General features: G+C 38.3%; 1 protein-coding gene across 3 annotated transcripts in view; it reads right to left on the bottom strand.

Annotated features, from left to right (window-relative positions):
- The window catches only part of LOC126466050 (centrosomal protein of 76 kDa-like), a 133193-nt gene that overhangs the window by 93707 nt on the left and 16074 nt on the right, over positions 1-23412 (bottom strand). For all 3 annotated transcript variants that reach the window (XR_007585980.1, XM_050096355.1, XM_050096354.1), the window contains exons 2-3: positions 7881-8091; positions 7312-7800 (exon numbers count right to left, since the gene is read on the bottom strand). Coding sequence is in view for 2 of the 3 variants with exons in the window: in XM_050096355.1 (XP_049952312.1) it covers positions 7312-7800; positions 7881-8091 (700 nt within the window). In the remaining variant the exon portion in view is untranslated. The remainder of the gene's footprint in view (positions 1-7311; positions 7801-7880; positions 8092-23412) is intronic.

Here is a 23412-nt window from a genome sequence, read left to right as displayed (position 1 = left end):
CGTCACCAATTGTGTTGTAACTATACAGTACATGAGACTGGTTCAAAGTAACTCATATATGGCTTTATTCATGAAGCACTCAACTACAACAGAAAACAAACTCCTGTGAATACCCACGTAACAAGACACAGTACACTGATGTGAAAGGCAAACTGGAAAGACACACAAGAAGAGCCCGTTAGTGTTGTTCTGCCCATATGTATGTGTGAGTCGTCAGTAGATAGCATGGCGGAGACCTTGCCACACATACATTTCTCACAGGCAGCCTTCAGCAGCTGGCCTGCACTGATAAGACTGGCAGCTGATTCAAACACATATATATGATGATGATGTTGGTTTGTGAGGAGCTGAATGGCATGGTCATCAGCACCCGTACAAAGTCTCAATTTATTACACATTCCGATTTTTTACACAATCCAATCCATCCAGTGTCATGAATGATGATAATGATGAGGACAATATCAGAGCAGAGAAAATTCCCAACCCAGCCATGAACTGGACCCGGGACCCCGTATCCAAAGGCAGCAATGCTAGCCACTAAACCATGAACTGCAGACTCAAACACACCGGGGTGCAGAGGCACCACGCTCAGCGCACACACATTACCGGTAGTTGCAGGATATATCAGCACCCAAGACCAATTCTACTGGATTTTTCAAGGAATGGATCTTCACAGAAAATTTTGAAACCAGTTTAATAAAATTAAACCAGACCCTGAAAGCAGCAGATATCTGTGTCATAAGTGAATGACAATGACATAATGTGAATGAGCAGCACCTGAGTAAAAATTTGTTCATGAGTGTCTGTTGGACCATAATATGATTCCATACTAGCAACTCCTGGTACAGTACAATGCCTATGCATATTAAGACTAACAAGCAGGTTTATTTAAATGTACTGTCATTGTTTTACTTTGCACTATGGTCATCTACTACTATAAGATTAGTATGTTTGTTTGTTGAAATATGATCATTTCATGATATACTGAACATTTATTAAATTTTGCTATAAGCTCTCATTGTAATGATAGTTATAACACAGTAATAACATAGTCATCCACTAAATAAAATTATTATTATTATTTTCATCTTCTGGCAGTTAAATAATCATCATTCATCTTAAATAAAGTAAAATCTATATAAAGCCTTCCGTCAGCTTACGCACAACATTCATAAGAATTTTTATTTAAAAGATGCCTCACAAATAAAAGAACTAATCTCATTTCATAAGCACAGAATTATGAAAATCTTGTCATGGTACTTATGCATAGCAATTCAAAAATACTTTATAAATCACATCATTTTCACACAAGTTATAGCCTGAAAAATGTCATATTACCACCTTGAGCTGCTGGTAAAATACTTCATTTACACAACCAATTTAGGTCAACTGAGCACCATCAGGTTCATAAAAGTATTCATAGCCTCATGTTAGGAGAAATAGAAAAACATTATTGTCAAATGATAAAATCATGAATTAAACTCTGTTATTATAATGTAATATAAATTACATCATCAATCTGTAAAAAACTGTGCTAGGCAGCGTACTCATTCATGTTATACCTATAATCGGCATTAATGATGTGATCACATTCAGATATGGTGCGGATCTGTTCATAATGTTAACACCGATTACAGTTATAACATGAATGACTACACTATCTAGTACATTTTTTACAGACTGACGATGTAGTTTATGTTATGATATGATAACAGTGTCTAATTCACGGTTTTGTCGTATGACAACAATGATTTTATATTTCACCTCAAATCAAACTGTGAGTACTTCTGTGATCTTGGTTGTGACAATAAAGAATTTTATGAGCAACTGAGTACAGTAATATGACATTTTTCAAATATATATGAGCTGTAGGGCACCACATCCTGAAAATTAACTGTAGCTGTTTTATTGCACTGTTATAATTTTGGTTTTTGTGACATTTTTTAGAATAAGATTTTATTAACCTTGGACCTTGTCACTGGTGGGGAGGCTTGCATGCCTCAGCTATACAGAGAGCCGTACCGTACATGCAACCACAATGGATCGGTATCTGTTGAGAGACCAGACAAACATGTAGTTTCTGAAGAGGATCAGCAGCCTTTTCAGTAGTTGCAAGGGCAACAATCTAGTAGTTGAAAGGGCAACAATCTGGATGACTGACTGAAGTGGCCTTGGAACACATCAACCAAAACAGCATTGCTGAACTGATACTGTGAATGGCTGAGAGCAAGAGGGAACTACAGCTGTAATTTTTCCTGAGGGCATGCAGCTTTACTGCATGGTTAAATGATCATGGTGTCCTCTTGGGTAAAATATTCAAGATGTAAAATAGCCCCCATTTGGATCCCCAGGCAGGGACTCCTCAGGAGGACATTGTTATCAGGAGAAACAAAACTGGCATTCTACGGATCAGAGCATGGAATATCAGATCCCTTAATTGGCCAGGTAGGTTAGAAAATTTAAAAAGGGAAATGGATAGGTTTAAGTTAGATGTAGTTGGCATTAGTGAAGTTTGGAGGCAGGAGGAACAGGCAGGAGGTCAGGTGAATAGAAGATTATAAATACAAAATCAAATATGGGTAATGCAGGAGTAGGTTTAACAATGAATAAAAAATAGAAATGCAAATAAGCTACTATGAACAGCATAGTGAATGCAATATTGTAGCCCAGGCCCACCACAATAGTACAAGTTTATATACCAACTAGCTCCACAGATGATGAAGAGATTGAAGAAATGTATGATGCGATAAAATAACTTATTCAGATAGTGAAGGGAAACGAAAATGTAATAGTCATGGGGGACTGGAATTTAACCCTAGGCAAAGGAAGAGAGAAAAGTAGTAGGTGAAAGTGGAATGGCGGTAAGAAATGAAAGAGCAATCTGCCTGGGAGAATTTTGCAAAGAGCATAACTTAATCATAGCTAACACTTGATTTAAGAATCATAAAAGGTAGTATAGATGGAAGAGTCCTGAGGGCACCAGAATGTTTCAGATAGATTATATAATGGTGAGACAGAGATTTAGGAAACAATTTTAAATTGTAAGGCATTTCCAGGGACAGATGTGAACTCTGACCACAATCTATTGCATGAAGAAACTGCAGAAAGATAGAAATTTAAGGAAATGGGACCTGGATAAAGTGAAAGAACCAGAGGTTGTAGAGAGTTCCAATGGTTCAAATGGCTCTGAGCACTATGGGACTTAACATCTCAGGTCATCAGTCCCCTAGAACTTAAAACTAGTTAAACCTAAGGACATCACACACATCCTTGCCTGAGGCAGGATTCGAACCTGCAACCATAGTGGTCGCGTGGTTCCAGACTGAAGCACCTAGAACCGCTTGGCCACACCAGCTGGCTGTAGAGTTTCAGTGGGAGCATTACAGAATGACTAACAAGAACAGGGGAAAGGAACACAGTAGAAGAAGAATGGGTAGGTCAGAGAGATGAAATAGTGAAGGAAGCAGAGGATCAAGCAGGTAAAAAGACAAGGAATCCTTGGGTAACGCAAGAGAAATTGAATTTAATTGACGAAAGGAGAAAACATAAAATGCAGTAAATTAAGCAGGCAAAAAGAAATACAAATGTCTCAAAAATGAGACCGACAGGATGTGCAAAATGGCTAAGCAGGAATGGCTTGACAACAAATGTTAGGATGTAGAAGTGTATATCACTAGGGGTAAGACTACAGGAAAATTACAGAGATCTTTGAAGAAAAGAGAATTGCCTGTATGAATATCAATTGCTCAGCTGAGAAACCAGTTCTAAGCCAAGAAGGGAAAGCAGAAAGTTGGAATGAGTATACAGAGGGTCTATACATGGGCGATGTACTTGAGAGCAATATTATGTAAATGGAAGATGATGTAGATGAATATGAGATGGGAGATATGATACTGCGTGAACAATTTGACAGAGCACTGAAAGACCTAAGTTGAAACAATGCCCCAGGAGTAGGCAACATGTCGTTAGAGCTACTGATAGCGTTGGGAGAGCCAGCCACGATAAAACTCCTCCATATGGTGAGCAAGATGTAGGTGACAAGCTAAATACCCTCAAGGCTTCAAGAAGAATATAATAATTCCAGTTCCAAAATGGCAGTTATAAGAGGCAAGGGGTATGAACCAGAAACAGCGATTGAGAAGGGAGAGAGACAGGGTTGTAGCCTATCCCTGATGTTATTCAAACTGTATATTCGGCAAGCAGTAAAGGAACCAAAAGAAAAATTTGGGGTAGGAATTAAAATCTGTGGAGAAGAAATAAAAACCTTGAGGTTTGCCGATGACAATGTAATTCTGTCAGAGACAGCAAAGGACTTGGAAGAGCAGTTGAACAGAATGGACAGTGTCTTGAAGGAAGGATATAAAATGCACATCAACAAAAGCAAAATGAGGATACTGGAATGTAATCAACTTAAATTAGGTGATGCTCAGGAAATTAGATTAAAAAATGTAGTCAAACTAAATCGGGTGATGCTGAGGGAATTTGATTAGGAAATGAGATTCTTAAAGTGGTAGACGATTTCTGGTATTTGGGCAGTAAAATAACTGATGATGGCCAAAATAGAGAGAATATAAAATGCAGTCCAGCTATGGCAAGGAAAGCATTTCTGAAGGAGAGAAATTTGTTAACATCGAGTGTAGATTTAAGTGTCAGGTAATCTTTTCTGAAAGTATTTGTATGGAGTGTAGCCATGTATGGAAGTGAAACATGGATGCTAAATGGTTTAGACAAGAAGAGAACAAAAGCTTTTTGAAATTTGGTGCTACAGAAGAATGCTGAAGATTAGAGGGGTAGATCATGTATCTAATGAGGAGGTACTGGATAGAATTGGGGAGAAAAGGAATTTGTGTCACAACTTGACTAGAAGAAGAGATCAGTTGGTAAGACACATTCTGAGGCATCAAGGGATCACAAATTTAGTATTGGAGGGAAGCATGGAGGGTAAAAATCATAGAGGGAGACCGAGAGATGAATACACTAAGCAGGTTCAAAATGAATTAGATTGCAGTAGTTACTCAGAAAGGAAGAGGCTTGCACAGGATAGAGTAGCACGGAGAGATCCAACATACCATTCTTTGGACTGAAGACCACAACAACATGAGCTGTGGGGCACCAGTTCCTGAAAATTAGCTGCAGCCATTTTATTGCACTATTACAATTTTGGTTTTCGTGTCATTTTTAGAATAAGATTTAAGGTCATATTATGGCATACAAATATGTTAAAAATATTTAAGGGTTGTGTCATTCTTGATGGAAGTGAAACCCCAACCTGAAAATAACATATTTTTTATCTATTTCTAATCCTCAATATGATGTCAAACCTTATACTTGGAAGTGGTACTAAAGAAATAACTGTAACAGCATAACAAAACGGTTTGAGCTAAAAGTGAATATCACATAATTTTAACAATTTATTGGGCCTGTGAACCTGTATTACAAGAAGATAATGAATTCCAAAATATAAAATTTTACAATAAATTAAATATTAGAAAAACAATCTGAAATTAACATATTTGAAAAGGTCATTAAAACATGTGTATTAAATAAAACATAGTATATAGTTAAGGATTACTTGCTTACACATAACAGGGGTTAATAAAAATGCAACTTATACAAGGCCCATTCAATAAATAACTGGAAAAGTTGTATAAAAAATACAAAACTTTAATAAAGTTTGTTTTCCTTTGTTATTTTTCAGTGGTGTCCTAGAACTATGGGCTCGGCACACCTGCCTCAAGAACTGGATGCTGGGAATCAATGAAACAAGATGGTGGCACATATGCAGGTTTGCAGGAATGTGGAACAGCAGAGCATCATTAGGTTTCTGTTAGCTGAAGGGTTAAAACCAATCAAAATTTCCTATCGGATGGTAGTGCAATACGGTGAAAGTTGTTTCAGACAATCACAAGTGTATGGATTGACAGATAACTTCAAACTGGGTGCAACAATTGTTGAAGATTCACCACAATCAAGACACTCTGTCTGTGTAGTCACAGTGAATGACATTGTGAGAGTTGACGAGCTGATACATATAAACAGGCGTATTATGGTGAGTGACATTGCAGAAACAATGAACATTAGTGTCAGATCAGCTCATTATGTGGTTCATGAACTACTGATGGTCAAGAAAGTGGGTGTGTGAGGTGGACTCCAAAACATTTGACACCAGAAATTAAAGAAAGTTGCCTGTATGTATGCAGGGAGTTTCTGCAACAGCATGAGGCTGAAGGGACAACATTTCTTTATCATATTGTAGTGGTAGATGACAGTTGGGTGCATTTTCAATCAAAAGAAAGAAGCTCTCAGGGGCTCAAGAGATGCTACTAATGAGGAAGCGTAGGCAGCAGTGCGTAACTAGTTACGCTCATGTCCCAGTTGTTCTTTGCATGTGGAACTGAGAAGCTTGTCCAGCACTGACATAATTGCTTACAAAATGAGGGGTATTATATTGAAAAATAAATACGGTTGTATTACATTCTCATAATAAATACTTTTAAAAAATTTGTTTTTTTACTGAATAACTCTTGTAGCAAAACACCTCTGTTATCCAACTATATTCTTTAAAAATACCTGCTTTCCAGCTTCCTGACCTCAATATTTTCCTAATTATGAAGGATGCTGGTTCAGTTTTCCAAAAAAAAAAAAAAACCAATGGTGTAATAGAAAGGCAGAAGTTTTACCATATTCCTGATGTCAGCCAAATGAATGTATGCAAAATGTGTAGTTTTAGTAATGGCTAATAAATAAGTAAGAATATATGGCATAGTATTACTTTCAGGATAATCAGTTTACTTGTTTTAAAAATGAGTATTGTACACAATATACAAATCCAAGTAAAATTAGGCCTGTAAGTAAACATGCCTGTATGCATGAATTAATTAATGTTTAATTCGTTTTAGATGAATCTGACATGTCTAACAACATCACAGAAGATTATAGTAAGAATAAATAATTAACAATAAACAATTAACTAGCTAGGAGGATTTGCAATACTGTTTAGTTTCACTACTAATAAATTAAGATATTATTGATTACAATCCAATAGGTTAATTTTTTCTGCTATTGTTTCTAACTAACAAGAAAACAACAGGAACTCCTCAAATGGACACTCATTCTTGAAAAATATCTATGGAAATCACAGTAACCTTTAATAATGAACATCAGTAATAACTACAAGCAAGCTAACAATTTCATACTGTGTGAAGTCTATGTGCAACACAGAAAAACAACTAAACCAAAGTATCACACCAATAGCATTTTCAAAACTACAATTATATAAAATAGAATGACAAATTAATTTTTAAAACTCACCAACTCCCAGAAACTCCACCATGAAACATTTCTGTGACTGAGAACAAACAAGGATCTCTCTCCAATCCATGAAGTGAGAAGACAGAAGACGTCTCTCACCAGATGATGATACCTTCAGAAGAACCATATGGATTGGATCGGAAATTGCCAAGAGTTGTCCTATGTGTGGCACATTAAGTTCAAATGTGAAATTTCCACTGAACTGGGGTTCACAAGCACATATTGTGGGCTTAACCCAACGTCTCTGACCCCGGAAATAAAAGAAAATGTTGAGCCAAGAATCACTGCTATTTAAAGACAGCTGTTCCTCCAACAAGAAGTCAATGAATGCTTTTCCACTTCTAACTTCAATTTCTAACTGTGTTCTGAACTGACCCAGTCTGTCAGATGGATTGTCTGCAGGGCTGCTTGTGACTTCCCTGTTTGATGATGATTCATGAAATTTTGTTGTTGGCAGTGCATACTGTTTCACACCCAGGACGAATGTGCCTAGAAATGGACAAATATATGTAAGTTTGTATTTTCCCTTTTTTAACTTAGATTTCTATTGTCTTGTGGTGTTATTTTACCGTTAACATCATGTTCTCTGGTTTCCTTCTTCCTTGATCCACCTGCAAAATTTTCAGGTTTCTTACTACTGAATGTTTTGATGACATCATCCAGAATACCTTTCCCTTGTAAAGCATTCAAAATTTTTTGAGCAACTAATTCTCTGTTTGAGTCCACACTCTGCTCACCTAATTTATTGATAAGTTCTCGAACATGAGTTTTTATGCCAGCCTACGCAAAAAAGATAAATTCTACAGTTAGATCATTTAAAATTATTTGTTTGTTCTCAAATAGCAGGAAAGTAGACAACATTCAGAAGAATATAAAGAGTATAAATGAAAATGAAAGACTTTTTGTGAGGCAGGAAGAAAGAATTTTTACACTGAAAGCTTTTATGTAAAAAGGTTAAAAAAAAATTATGATATCACATCGCACCAGTAAAAGGAAAATTACAAATACTATTTTCTTCTAGTTTCCACTGGATGGTCCATAAACACTGCCACGTCTCTGGCCAAATTATTAAAGTGTTTCATCTCTTCAGAAATTGTAGTTTACATAACAGAAGCAGGTGATTTGTGACACTATTCAACAGATTTCATGAAAAATAACAGCAAACTATTTAACATCTATCAAGATTTGCCTGATGAGATATTGTTTATGGAGAAGCAGCATGCTCAGCAATAACTGTCAACATTCGTATCACCAAATGATTTGCAATTATTCTCAACAAGCAGCTGGATTGTGTGTTCTCAAACAGTGATTTTGTCTATAAGAGACATATTCAAAGCAAGTCATGCTACAGTTTTTCACACTATGTTGATCATACAAACACAGTTTCAGACCTTACACACTCTCTTTTAACACAGTGTTCACTATGACATTTTTTGATAACTGTCCAGCAGGAGGCTGTTCCTTCCTCAACTCACGGCAATGTAAGATGCACTTAAAATGTCCATGCTAAGCAGCAAAACTGCTTGGCTGTGGGAATAAATGTCCCTGGTGCAAAAACAAGAGAAGATCTACTAGTCTTGCATCCCCTTATACAGGGTGATCAGAAAATGTGTGAAATGCTTGTAGGGATGTTATAGGGCAGGTTGTACTGAGACATAAATGTTAAGAAAGAAATTCGATACGTTGCTCCATTTCCGAGTTATTTAGCATAGAATTTAGCCAATTGGGGCATTGCATGCTCGCATTCAAGCGGCCTGCCAGGGGCGGTGTTGCCCAACGAGTGCTTTGTCTTGTTAGCTGAAACTTGAATTTACGCGTGCGACGATCTGATTGGCTAACTTCAATGCTAAATAACTCGGAAACGGCGCAACATATTGAATTTCTTTCTTAACATTTATTTATCAATACAATCTGCCCTGTAACATCTCTACAAGTATTTCACACATTTTCTGACCACCCTGTATACACTGCAGGCATGCACCAGACTGTTAATATATTCTGTTTGATATTGACCAACCTTCTGCTCTCTAAATATTCATATTATTATTCTCACTCCTTAAAATTTTTAATCCAAATGTAGGTTTGGACATGGCAGCAGTTTACAAAGAATGTTTCATTTGGTTGCCTTCTGCCGACCATTGGATTGGGTTAGTCAAGCTACTATGGACAGGCACAGTTGAATGTTGAATCTGAACTGTTCTACAATTTCACAATTGCTGTCTACAGAAGATATTCTGCACTAGAGACTGGCAGTACAACTTTTTCTTTTTTTTAGATACACCACAACTTTCAGTTTCACAAATACTCAATTGCCACAACCTGAACCAAGACAGATTCAATGTGAGCATCATTATTAATATATAACTGCAGAGAAATGTTACCTGCAGTTAACCAGTACCATCAGGGCTTCACTCCACATACAACACAAATAATATGATCCAGACTTCATAAAATGATACAGTAATATCCACTTCCACTCTACCTTGAATCATGACTAATTAGGAAACCTTATCACAAAATTCATAATTCCAACCTACACGCCAAGGCCTAGATGAGAAAAGGGAAAAGTAGCAACCTCAATTTTATGAGACAGAGAAAAGTTTCAGTTGACCCACCTGATAGCCTGGATGCATAGATGATCAATGGCTCTAAAGGGAAAGGAGGAAGAGAATTTCCACCCACCCCCCCCCCCCCTGTACCCCCACCCCTTTTACTCACTCCTTCATCTGTACTCCAACAGATGCTAGATAACTAATAGAAGTTGGTCACCTTCTGCCTATGGGCAAAGCAACAGAAAGATACCACACTATTATCCCCTATATAATGATAGAATTGCTTGTAAAACAATCTTGACCATCTCCTCTGTTGGCTCTCCAGAAACACAATATACAAACCACAATTCTCATCAAGCAAGAAAGAAAACTTTAAGAAAAGAGGTAGGACAACAAAATAAGACTTATAACATGAAATGACTTAACATTGCTACAAGTAGGAAAAATTAGAAAATCCAAAAAGTAGTTTGGCATTCAGGCATGAGTCTGCAGTTCATGGTCCAGTGGCTAGCATTGTTGCCTTTGGATATGGTGTACCGGATTCAACTACCGGCTGCCTGGGGACTGGGTGTTTGTGTTGTTCTCACCATTTCATTATCATTCATGAAAGTGGGTAGACTGGACTGTGTAAGGATTTGGACTTTGTATGGGCACTGATAACCACGCAGTTGAGCACCCCAGAAACCAAACATCACCACCACCACCTCCACCACCACCACCACCACCACCACCATTCTAGCCCAAGATGCTGGAGTTGGCAGTCATGTGCACACGAGGTGTGCTTGCTTGTGTGAGTTTCTCTTTTGGTGTGGTCAAAAGGTTTATGTATCTTTTAAAGTGTGCTTGTCTGCAGCTTAACGTGTCTTCTTTACGGCAAATAGCAATCTCTCTTTTCCTGTGTTGTTCAAAAAGTAGTAGGGAGTTATTCAAAATGTATGAATCAATAATGGGAGAATAGGGGAGAAACTACGGTGTTTAATTAACTTTTGCAAAAACACTTCCATAGTTATAAGAAATACAATTATTGAATAAAAGTTGTCACAAACTAATGTCGCACTTCAAGTTGGCTACAGAATTCAAAAATCATTTATTCAAGATCATAATATGATAGTGAGAGAAATGGAATAGCAAGAAGAACATATACATCTACATTTCTCAAGCCACCATATGGTGCACGGTGAAGAGTACCTTGTACCACTACCTGCGATTTTCTTACCCTTTCCACTCACAAATGGAGTGAACTAAAAACGACTCTCTATGTGCCTCTGTACACACCCTAATTTTCCTTATCTTATCCTTATGGTCCTTGTGCAAAATAAACGCTGGTAGCAGTAGAATTGTTCCGCCATCAGCCTCAAATGGCAGTTCTCTTAACTTACTCAATAAGACTGCCATCTTCCCTCCATGGATTCCCATTCGAGTAAACAAAGCATCTCCAGAATACTTGCATGCTGATTGAACCTACCAGTAATAAATCTAGCAGCATACCTTTGAACTACTTTGATGTCTTCCTTCAGTTTGACCTGGTGTGGATCCAAAACACTTGAGCAGTACTCAAGAGTAGGTCACACTAGTGTTTTATACATTGTTCACTTTATAAATGAGCAACTTTCCCAAAATTCTCTCAATAAACTGAAATTGACTATTCGCCTTCCCTATCACCACCCTTATGTCCTTGTTCCATTTCCTACTGCTTTGCAACATTACACCTGGGTTTATAACTGATGCAACTTTGTCAAGCAGCACACTACTTATGCTGTGTTCAAACATTATGGGATTGTTTTTCCTACACAACTGCATTAACTTACATTTTTCTACATTTAGAGCAAGCTGACACTTATCATTCCAAAGAGAAATTTTGTCGAAGTCCTCTTGTGTCCACTACAGTCACTCAATAATGACACCTTCTTATACATCACAACATCATCAGCAAACAGCTGTAGATTTCTGCACACCCCGTCTGTCAGATCATTTATGTATACAGATAATAAGAGCAGTCCTATCACACATCCCGGGGCAATCCTGATGATACCCTTATCTCTGGTGAATATCTGACATCAAGGAAAGAGGCAACACAATAAACTTAGGAGGGAAAGAGACAAAAGAAAAAGAAAGTGGATGGGAATTATGATAAGGAATAGAGAAACTATAAAAACATGGAAAGTACAAATTTATGCCAAAGAAACCTAGACACAGAGTGACTGAAAGCAAGAAAAGAAATATAAGCAGAATAGTAACTGGCACTAAGGAGGCCACGAAGAAATGGTGGACAGTCAGAAATAGGATGCTGAAGAGCTGCACAACACAAAGCAAACACAAACAGACATAGCTTCTGAAGGAAGGAAGATTAAGTTTGAACTTCTCAACAACGATGGGGTCATTTGAGAAGAAGTACAAGCTTGGATTGGACAAGGCCAATAGAATCTGGCCTGACTGAGAACAACATTGGTGAGAGTTAGTCATTCTGTGACAATTTTCAAATGCTTTCAAATTCACAGTGAAGAAATGACTGACCAACTGACCCACAGTAAAACTTTGTATCAGCAATAGGGACCATCCACCAATTAAGCCAGAGTGTCACCAACTGAATGATGCATAATTTGGCAGGAAGAGGAGATGATGCTGCAAGATGACATCACTGAACCTTCAGAGAGTCCTTGGTTTTTTCCTGTGGACCATGTAAAGGAAGAGAATGGCAAATAGCATTTCTGGGTAGACTTACAATGACAGGGAAAAAACCACAAAAAATATGTCCAACCAGTATCATGCATTGATGACACTCTAGACTAAAGGGCAAACTATTTCTTAACTGGCAAATCATTGTTGACTGGTAAAGACTGCCTTCGTAGCACCTAATGGCCTCTATGAATTCAAAGTTATGTAATTTTGAGTGTTTAATTCTCCAAACACTTTTGGGCATACGACAAACAACCTGCTTGGACACTAAATGGACAATGTGTTTTTGCTATCTGGATGACACTATCATTTTTGGAAGGCATTTGAAGTACATCCAAGCAACCTGACAACATTGATAAAGCATGTTTAGACCTCAGGCTTCTACCTTAATCTTAAGAAGTGCCTCTTTGTAACCCAAGAAATAAAATTCTTTGGGCACCCAATTAATGGCACTGGAATCTATTACAATCCACAGAAAATGAGAGCAGTCATAGAGTTTCTGACTTCTTGACGCATTCATGATGTTATGAATTTTCTTGAAGTGTGCTCACATTACTGGCAATTTATAAAGGACTTCTGTACCAACACAACTCCTTTGCAGGAACTACTGTAGGAAGATGCCAAATTTTTCTTGAATGACATGCAAGAAATATCTTCCCTTGTCCTTAAGGTGCACTATATTCATCTCCAGTTGTACACTGTATTACAAAAGTGCTGATACAGAACATCACATCAAGGCTAAAATGGGATAGGTGCAATTCTGGAGCAGACTGAGAAGTTGCTGAAAAGGTGTTGGTTTATGCTTCTAATGTACTCTCCAAGTCCAAGATGAAATACTCAACAACCACGACAGAGTGGCTTGCAATTGTTTGGGCCATTAAGAAGTTCTGGATCTATTTATTTAGCAAACCATGCACAATTGTGATGGACCACCATTCTCCATGCTGGCTAACTATCAAGTCAGCTGGCGAGATGGACACTGAGGCTCAAGGAGTTCGACATCACAGTTTTTTTAAAAGGGGATGCGAACACAAGGACACCGAATGCCTTTCAAGGAATCCTCTGGTGGAATACAGTAGCATGGATGAACTCTCAATCATTGGTGCATTAAATAAATTTGTGGCTGAACAGAGGCAAAATTCGTCACTGCTGAAAACCACATAAGCCTTGAAAGAGGAGTAACTGACCATAGGAGAGTCTGAATTAATAAATTGAACATTGTATAAGAGTAACTACAATCCACTGGAGCCAAAACAGTTGTTCATCATCCCAGCTCACCTACGGCCAGCTATCTTGAAGTATTTCCAGAATGATGCATCATCTGATCATCTGGGGTTTGTGAAGACTTCACAGAATCAGATTCCAACTCAGGTGTCACTGGTCAGGTATCCACCAACCTGTTACACACCATACAAGCCACTGTACAGAATGCCAGTGACTGAAGCACCAGTCGTAATTACCTCCAAGATATCTCATACCAATTCAGCTTGTAGAAGCGCCATTCCACCAGATCAGAATCAACTTCTTGGAGAGGTTCCCAATGTTGACAAACAGAAATTGATGGATAACAGTCTGCACTAACTACCTTACCTGCTACGCTGCACTTAAGTTGTGCCAACTGCTGAAGCTCCAGAAATTGCCACTTCCTTGTAGAATGCATCATTCCTGAAGCTCAGGGCACACAATGTGATGATATCTGATTTTGAAAATGTTTTCCAGCCAAGAAGAGTCTCAGAGGTAACTTCCAATTACTATATCACCCACAGTACAACGGTGTCACAGAATGCTTTAATAAGATGTTGGCAGGCATGCTTTAGATGTATGTTGAGGTCAAACAAGAGATGGGGATGCAATACGACCCACTGTGACACTCACATATAACACTGCAAAGTAAGACACTACAGGCTTCACACTGTCGTTTCTATTTCATGATCACAAGGGTGAAATAAAAACAGATACACCGTTCCCTGTATCAACTGGATGATACTCAAAATAATTACATAAAACACCTCATCACCAAGACCGAAGAAGCAAGACAACTGGCTGGATGACAATGAAAAGGACCGAGAACACTCTAATAAAAGCACCAGTCAGTGAGATACATTCTGGAAGACTTGGTGTGGATTTTTGCACCTGTGCAGAAGTAAGAGTATTGGAAAAGTTACTATACCACCACTTTGGGCCATGGCACATTCTTCACTCATTGGACATCACATACAAAGTTGAGTATTATGACCCTTCAGTCATGAACACAAAATTGCAGAGGTTGTCTGCGTCATCCCTGTGTACTCAGCCAGTAGAGCACTTGGCAGTGAAGACAAAAGTCCCATGTTCAGGTCCCGGTCTGGTAAACATTTTTATTCTGTCAGGAAAGTTTTCTTTAAGGATTGTATTTTTGAGACCAATGTCTGTTGGGAGCCCTGCAGTGTCTGCCAAAGTTAATCTAATGCATAAGGATTTGGCTTTTAGTAGACGCAATGTTTGCTGTAGCTATGAGGAAGTAATCTTTTGATTTCATGACCAATGACATCCCAATGTTAGGGGGAGGGGGGCATAAAAATTGTACTGCGCAGAATCAACCAGAGCAGAACTGAAGACCACGATAATAATTGAGTAACTGAACATTCCAACATCCACTGATTACGGACTCACAAAAAACAAAAATAAGATCTACAACAAGATATTTAACATACAACACTATATAGTGAGACACTACCTACTGCGTGGAACTCCTGAAGTAGGAAAAGGAATGTTTCACAAGGAAGCCTTTCAGTCCAGATTCGAATAATCTGTTGTTTATCAACATACATGGCAGGAGGATCCAGCCTCCATTGGTGACACACCAGGAGAGTAGCAAGTTTAATATTTAGCTTTTCTGGTGAGCTTTCTTAGTTTAATTTTTATATTCCTTACATGTTTTTGTATTTAAGAGTAGTCGTCTTGCGTTTTAGTTGCTGAAAAATGTGGATCTGCACAGTCTGTAACATAGCTGTCATTTCTTTTGAATGGCTAACTTCACAGCTCAGTAAGGTGTCAGTCTCCTTTGGTGACATATCAGACTAGTAGTAAGTTACGTATCTGGCTTCCTTTGTGTGTTTTTATAGCTTAATTCCTAAATTAGTAGTACTGATACGGATAGAATTTGTGTGTGCTGTAAGTGGATGCAGAAGGATTTAGCTGCAGTTTGCAAACAGCTGTAAGTATGTATGGTCAGTTGTATAGAAGAACACTGGAAAATTTCAGTTTATTGGGAGAATTTTAGGAGTGTGTAGCTCATCTGTACAGGAGATGTAGCCCATCTGTACAGGAGAACACACATAAACACTAGTACAACCCATTTTTGAGTACTGCTCAAGTCTTTGGGATCCCTATCAGGTCGGATTAAAGGAAGACATCAAAGCAATTAAGGTGCATGCTACTAAATTTGTTACTGGTAGGTTTGATTAACATGCAAGTATTACAAAGATGTTTGTGAACTCAAATGGGAATCCCTGGCAGGAAGGTGGCGTTCTTTTCGCAAAACACTACTGAGAAAATTTAGAGAACTAGCATTTGAAGATGATTGCAGAATGATCCAGTGATGCCAACATACATTCCACATAAGGATTGTAAAGATACGAGAAATTAGGGCTTGTACAAAGGCCTACAGATGATTGTTTTTCCCTCACACTATTTGTGAACGTAACAGGAAAAGAAATTACTAGTAGTGATACAAGCACTGTATGGTGGCTTGTGAAGTATGTATGTATGTGTGTGTGCATGTATGTGTACATGTATGTAGATGAAATGAAAAGTATTACACCATGAAGTACCAGTCCAATATTTATCATACTACATGAAGATGTTCATTACATAAGAGGTATTAAATTAATAAGAATTCATTCTATTTTTGCAACAGAAGTCCGTCCAAACAATCAGTATGAGCTGTAACCCAATGGACATGAAAACACACTTGTATTTGTTATGGCATGGAAGTAAACATCCTCCAAATGACATCTTCAGAAATCTCGTGCACTGTCTGAAACACATGCAGTGTCAGTCAATGAAGACTGTTGGCTGAAGGTTGGTATGGAAGTACACAGCTCCCCATCACATCCCAGGTATCATCTATGTGTGACAAATCAGAGATCCAGACAGGCCAGTCATGAACAGAACATTCCTTAACCCTCTGACAGTCGCGCATATATCTGTGAGATACATGACCTACTTTTTCTCTAATATTACCGCAATGAACAGTGGTAATGGTTTGCTGGCCCACGACATCTTGTGTCATACCTTTCTTATTGCTTCACAGGAATTTCAGTCTTATCCCGATCCTGACAAGGTCATAAATGAGTCAGGTGTGGGAACGTGTACTGCCTGTATCTCTCAGATACAGCACGCCTACTCGGGTAACGCTTTGTCGTCACTAATGACTGCAGCTGTTGCATTGTTTGCAGCGTACGCAAGTCGGCAGTTGTGTTGTTGTCTTTTAAATGAAGCAACGTTTCATTATAGCTACGTGTACTCTCTTTCAAAATGAGTAAACGATATGATCTAGAAAATCCTAAGGATTTGGAAGAATACATCGCCTTCTTCGCGACGAAGAGGTTTCCATTGAAGATGAAGATGATCTTGCAGAAACTGATTCAGAAACCGAAGATATACTCGAAACACGATCTGTAGACTCAGACACAGATCATGAATTTGATGAAGAGGAAAATAATGAAGTGCAGGAAACTCATGAACATTACTGTTTTGGTGAGTAGAAAAGACAATAAATATGCTTTCAGATGTAATAATAACAATAGCTAATAATGGTGTAATGTACTTATTTTTTTTTAATTTAGGTAAGGATGGAACTAAATGGAGGAAAGTGGCTTGGAAAGCAACACAGACATGGCCTCATAATATACTAACCAAACTGCCTGGGGCAGTTGGAGACGCAAAGAAAATGATAACTGAAATTGACTGCTGGAGCCTATTCATCAGTAATGATATCCCAGATCTAATTGTGGTCAACACCAACAGGCATATAGCTGATCTAAAAGGAAACTTTGCTCGCGAGAGTGACTGCAAGGACACAGACGCAATCGACATAAAAGCCTTTCTTGGCTTGTTATACCTTGCTGGTGTGTTCCGTGATGGGCAACAGAATGTTCACGACTTCTGGACAGCAGATGACCTTGGTCTGAATATTTTTAGAATGACCATGTCCGAAAAACGTTTCCTGTTCCTAATAAGATGTGATCGTTTTGATGACAGAGCCACAAGACAAGAACGGCGCAAGACAGACAAATTAGCAGCCGTGAGGGAAATGTTCACCATGTGTTTGAATAACTGCAAGACACATTATTCCCTCGGTCAGAACGTCACAGTTGATGAGCAGCTACCAGCATTTCGAGGCCGGTGTGGATTTCACCAGTTCATACCATCCAAACCATCTAAATATGGCATCAAAATTTTCTGCCTATGTGATGCCAAGCTTTATTATACTTACAACATGGAAATATATTGTGGATTACAACCAGAAGGACCCTTTCAGAATAACAACTCTGCCAAAGAAGTAGTTCTGAGCCTTGCCGAACCAATATATGGGACGCGTAGAAACATTACAGCAGATAACTGGTTTACTAGTTTGGAGTTAGTAAGAGAACTGCATAAAAGGAGACTGTCGTTTGTTGGCACAATTAGAAAAAACAAGAAGGAACTGCCATCGAATTTCGTAGCACCAAAAAGTAGACAGCAATATGATAGTGTATTTGGCTACAGCAAGAATGAAACCCTCGTGTCGTATGTCCCGAAAAAAGGGAAAACTCTAGTCCTCCTTTCGAGTATGCATGTATCGTCAAATAAGGTTTCGGAAGGTTTAGAGAAAAGAAACCAGCAATTATTCTACACTATAATGACACCAAATCTGCAGTTGATGTAGTTGACAAACTCTGTGCAACCTACACTGTAGCTAGGTCAACAAGAAGATGGCCTATGGTGATTTTTTTCCACCTGTTGAACATTGCAGGCATCAACTCAAGAGTAATTTTCTTGGGCAACAACAACAAATACTCAAATCGGTGCGAGTACCTCACTACTTTGGCTCTGACTCTACTGCAAGATCATCTCAAAAGAAGAGCTCTTATTATGACTCTACCTGATGACATAAAGTAAATGCTAGTAAAGTACAAACCTAAAGGAAAAGAGCAAGGAAATGCTGAACAATCCTTGGAATCAGAAAACAAGAAAAGAAAAAGGTGCCAGTCATGCTACAGGGAGACAAAAAAGACTTGTCTCAGCCAAGTATACATGTGAAAAATGCGGTACACATCTTTGTTTGCAAAAGCACGCAAAAATAATTTGTGAACAATGTCTTTCTGTAGAGGGCAATCAGTAAAAAGAGACATGCTTTGATTAGTTCAATAATTTATTTGTATCTATAATAAAACCAATTTTTAAAAGAATTTCATGTACTTCTCCATTACAAAATGTCAAATATTTCTGTTAATTCGAAAGTGTAATGAGCCTGATGTTCACTTCCGTATTTGTAAAATCTGTAACAATAAAGGTAACTGCAATTTAAAACAAAAACAAAAGAAAAAGAACCTGTAAACAAACAAAAAAACACAAAAATCGTCGCATGTATCCACGAGATACAGCACGTCTAGTGGCGTCATGAAAGTTAGACGCGCCTGCTGGGGGGTTAAGGAGTTTGAGGTGTAAAGTGTAGTGTGAGTTGGCACTAATCTGTTGGAATATGACATTTGGTACTGTAGTCACAAAGGATATAACAGGGTTTACCATTTTTGCTACAAAATGGTAAGCATTCAGTTTCCCTTCAACAATTAAGAAACCAGTCTTGTTGTCATACCCAATAGCTCCCCACACAAAGGCCCATAAAAATGGATTCCCACCATTGATATCTGTCTATTTGTCAAAGCCAGTCAAATCATCTTACAATCTTCTTTTGATGTAGCGCTTCCGGAAGGACCCAGGCCTACTCTTTTTTGGGTGTTGTTGACCTTAGTCAATCATATCAGCATTCATACTGCAGTCACTGCATTTTAGGCAACTGGATGTGTGATCTGTGTGTATGATACTTTCACATTTCTCATGACAATAATTTGATCTTCCGTGAAGTGTGAAAGATGGCACTTTGAGAATGCCATATTCTCACCTCTGTCTGAAAAATTCAAGTAATGTTAGACACACCTGATAGCCGTTATGTTCTCACATCTAAGAAGAATATGCTCACAGTAAAGCCAGTAGCACTCACTTCCTGCAAATCAGAGTGTGATGTAACCAAGAAAATTTTAATTTGTTTTCAGCCCAAAAAATTCAAATTGTTAGAATGCACTCATTACTTAATTATACTGTGATACTGAAATTTGCTTTTCTGAGAATTCTGTATCAGAAACTGTAAGTGCTATGTTTTGCTGCAGTTGAGCAATAAGCCTCACGAACATATTTGCTGCATCATTTACATTTTATTTCATTCCATATTTTTCAAATAACTGCTTTAGTCATCCAAAAATAGAATGGTTTTAAAATTTTCCATCAGGTTTAGAAGCATGAGCATAAGAGAAAATTTCTTAACTGTTTATCTGAAATGTACCAATTTCCATACATTACGACTTGTGGAATCAGGTAAATATACTGAAAAAGTTCTCAAGGAAACTGTTTACTGAAAAAGTCCCTAACATGATAATGCTACTCAAAATACAAACATGTATAAAATCAAACTGGCACTTTGTGTATTTATTTGGACATCTTATATATGTTAAATAAAACAGTCCCAGTTTAAAATAATGCAGGAGGTGCCTTAAACTAATGAAATGTAGAAAAACATATCGTATTTATCTTGGGGACACACAGCTTTGTCTTCTTGCTGAAGTTTGAAGAGATATGGTGTGCTCTAGTGGTCACAATATACGAGGGCCGTTCAGAAAGTAACCTCCGGTTGATTTAAAAAAATACACCAAGTTAAATAAAAATATTTTAATATATACATCTTACAACTACATCTTTGCACTATTTTTCTACATAGTCTCCATAGCGATTGAGGCACTTATCGTATCTCTTCACAAGCTTTGAAATTCCTTCTGCATAAAAATCACCCGCTTGTGCCTGGAGCCAGCCTGTGACCGCATCTTTGAGCTCTTCGTCGTCATCAAACCGCTGTGACCCGAGCCATTTCTTCAAATGCATGAAGAGGTGATAATCACATGGCGCCAGGTCTGGGCTGTAAGGTGGATGGTTGATAACGTCCCACTTGAAGGACTCAAGAAGGGCCGTTGTTCTGCGAGCAGAGTGAGGACGGGCGTTATCATGCAAAAAAACGATACCGGAAGTCAGCATACCACGGCGTTTGTTCTGTATAGCCCGTCGTAACTTTTTTATTGTTTCACAGTACACGTCTTGATTAATGGTCGTACCACAACACCCCTTTGGCATCCCAAAACACCGTTGCCATCAGTTTCCCGGCAGAAAAATATTGCGAGGCTTTTCTTGGTTTGGTAGGCGAATTTGAATGTGCCCACATCTTTGATTGTTCTTTTGTCTCAGGGTTCACGTACTTAATCCAGGTTTCGTCACCGGTCACGATTCTGTTTAACAATGGTTCTCCTTCGTCCTCATAACGTGACAGAAAGTCTAATGCAGAGGCCATTCTTTGAGTTTTGTGGTGGTCGGTAAGAATTTTGGGCACCCATCGTGCACAGAACTTACGGTAACCCAATCTTGCTGTCACTATCTCGTACAAGAGAGTCTTAGAAATCTGTGGAAAACCAGTAGACAACTCCGACATTGAGAAACGTCGATTTTCACGAACTTTTGCATCAACTGTCTGAACGAGTTCGTCAGTCACCAATGATGGTCTACCACTCCTCTCTTCATCATGAACGTTTTCTCGTCCACTTTTAAATAAACGTACCCATTCACGGATAACTCCTTCACTCATAACTCTTGGTCCGTACACGGCACAAAGCTCACGATGAATAGCTGCTGCAGAATATCCTTTGGCTGTAAAAAAACCTTATGACAGCACGCACTTCACATTTGGCGGGGTTTTCTATTGCAGCACACATTTCAAACTGCCACAAAAACTAAACTAACGCAGGTACGACGTTCACTCGACCACGGCTTGATGCCGACTGACCTGTTGAGTGCGTGAACGCACAGATGGCGTCGCTACTCCCCCCACAACCCGCATTGTGACCAATCGGAGGTTACTTTCTGAACCGCCCTCGTACATGAAACAGCTGCCAAACAGAAGCTGGGAACTCACACAACCATTACAGCCTGGCATAAAAGCAAAAGTGATGTAGTTAACCCATAGAAAATTTAAGAAAGTGATGTAGTTAACCCACAGAAAATTTAAAAACAATACATACAATCATGCAGGCCAGGGTAGCACATGGGATATGTATCACAAAATGTAGCAGACATTGAATATAATATTACTTCCATTGGATCTGTGGAAACATTATTGATGAAAAGACCAAAAACCAGGCTCTCAGAACATAGACAACAATACAGACTAAATCAACAAGTGAAGCCAGCCACAGCTGAGACTGCTCAAGTGGCGCTATTCGCACAGCACAATTTAGCAACACATTCATCCATGAAACTGTGAGGCATTACAATGGTCTATCTTTTTTCTTTGAGAAGATATAAAAATCTCAAGTACAACAATGGCTTACTGAAGACAGAAGTGAACTTCACCTAAGATTGAGATTAAATTCCCTTATTATGCCAAATATTTACTTTAGTCTATTACCAGGAAACAATATCAACAGCAACTAAGAATGGATCTTTGGACAACACCCAATGTGTTGTAAAGTGACGATTACTGGAAACAAACTGCTGGTCTCCTGAGCTGGCAATTTACTAACTAATATGCTAAATAAATGTTAGCGGAAATGCACATTGAGCTTAGAGCAAAATTAAATAAAACTTGACATTTCCATAGAATAATACTTTGCTCTTTTTCAAACCATTCGGTCAACAGTTAACGACAATTTACTTTTTTTATTTGTTTTGAAGGTAGCTTTGGATTAACAATACAGTATCCGAATTTTACTCTTTCTGTTGGCAGAAGGAGTATTCATTCCTGTTTTCTCAGTGTATCCCAGTGTGTTTTGTTGTAACATGGGACCTTAGCTTACAATATAAAGTATTAAAAAATTTATTCCAGTTTATGAAAATGATGCAGCAAATTCACATACCTCCTTGTGCACAATTTTACACAATTCACATTTTGATATGTTCTTTACTATTTAATGAGAGTGCTTGTTTCATATTCAAATTAGTAGACACCACAACTTCTCAGCATGAAACGTAGGAATATACAACTTGGTACAAATATTTGGGAAAACGTTTAGTAATATAAAAGACAATGAACACAAAACTCTTGAGTCATGTAGACCTAATGTTCAGTGTGAATTTTTCTAATTCTACACAGAAGGTCTATTTGGTTTAGACCACGAGGTGTGATCAAAGTCATAAAATTCACTCTCATAAATACAGTAATATGGAAGGCAAATGGTCTACTTCACTATACGGGGAGAATTTTTGGGAAGTGCAGTGCATTTGTAAAGAAGACTGTGTATAGAATACCGGCCTGGCCCATTCTTGAGTATTGCTTGTGTGTTTGGGATCCCTAGCAGATTGGGTTAAAGGAAGACATTGAAGCAATTCACAGGCAGCCTGCTAGATTTGTTAACAGTAGGTTCAGTCAACACGCAAATACTACGGAGGTGTTTTGCGAACTCAAATGGGAATCTGTGGAAGAAAGACAACATTCTTTTCATGAAACACTATTGGGAAAATTTAAGAGAACCGACATTTTAAGCTGACTGCAGAACAAGTCTACTCCTGCCAATGTACATTTCGCTTACGGGCC

This window comes from Schistocerca serialis, chromosome 1 (assembly GCF_023864345.2).
Source record: "Schistocerca serialis cubense isolate TAMUIC-IGC-003099 chromosome 1, iqSchSeri2.2, whole genome shotgun sequence".
Classification (NCBI taxonomy): Eukaryota; Metazoa; Arthropoda; class Insecta; order Orthoptera; family Acrididae; genus Schistocerca; species Schistocerca serialis.
Note: the sequence above shows the minus strand (reverse complement) of the source record. Positions and strands in the feature narration are given on the sequence as shown.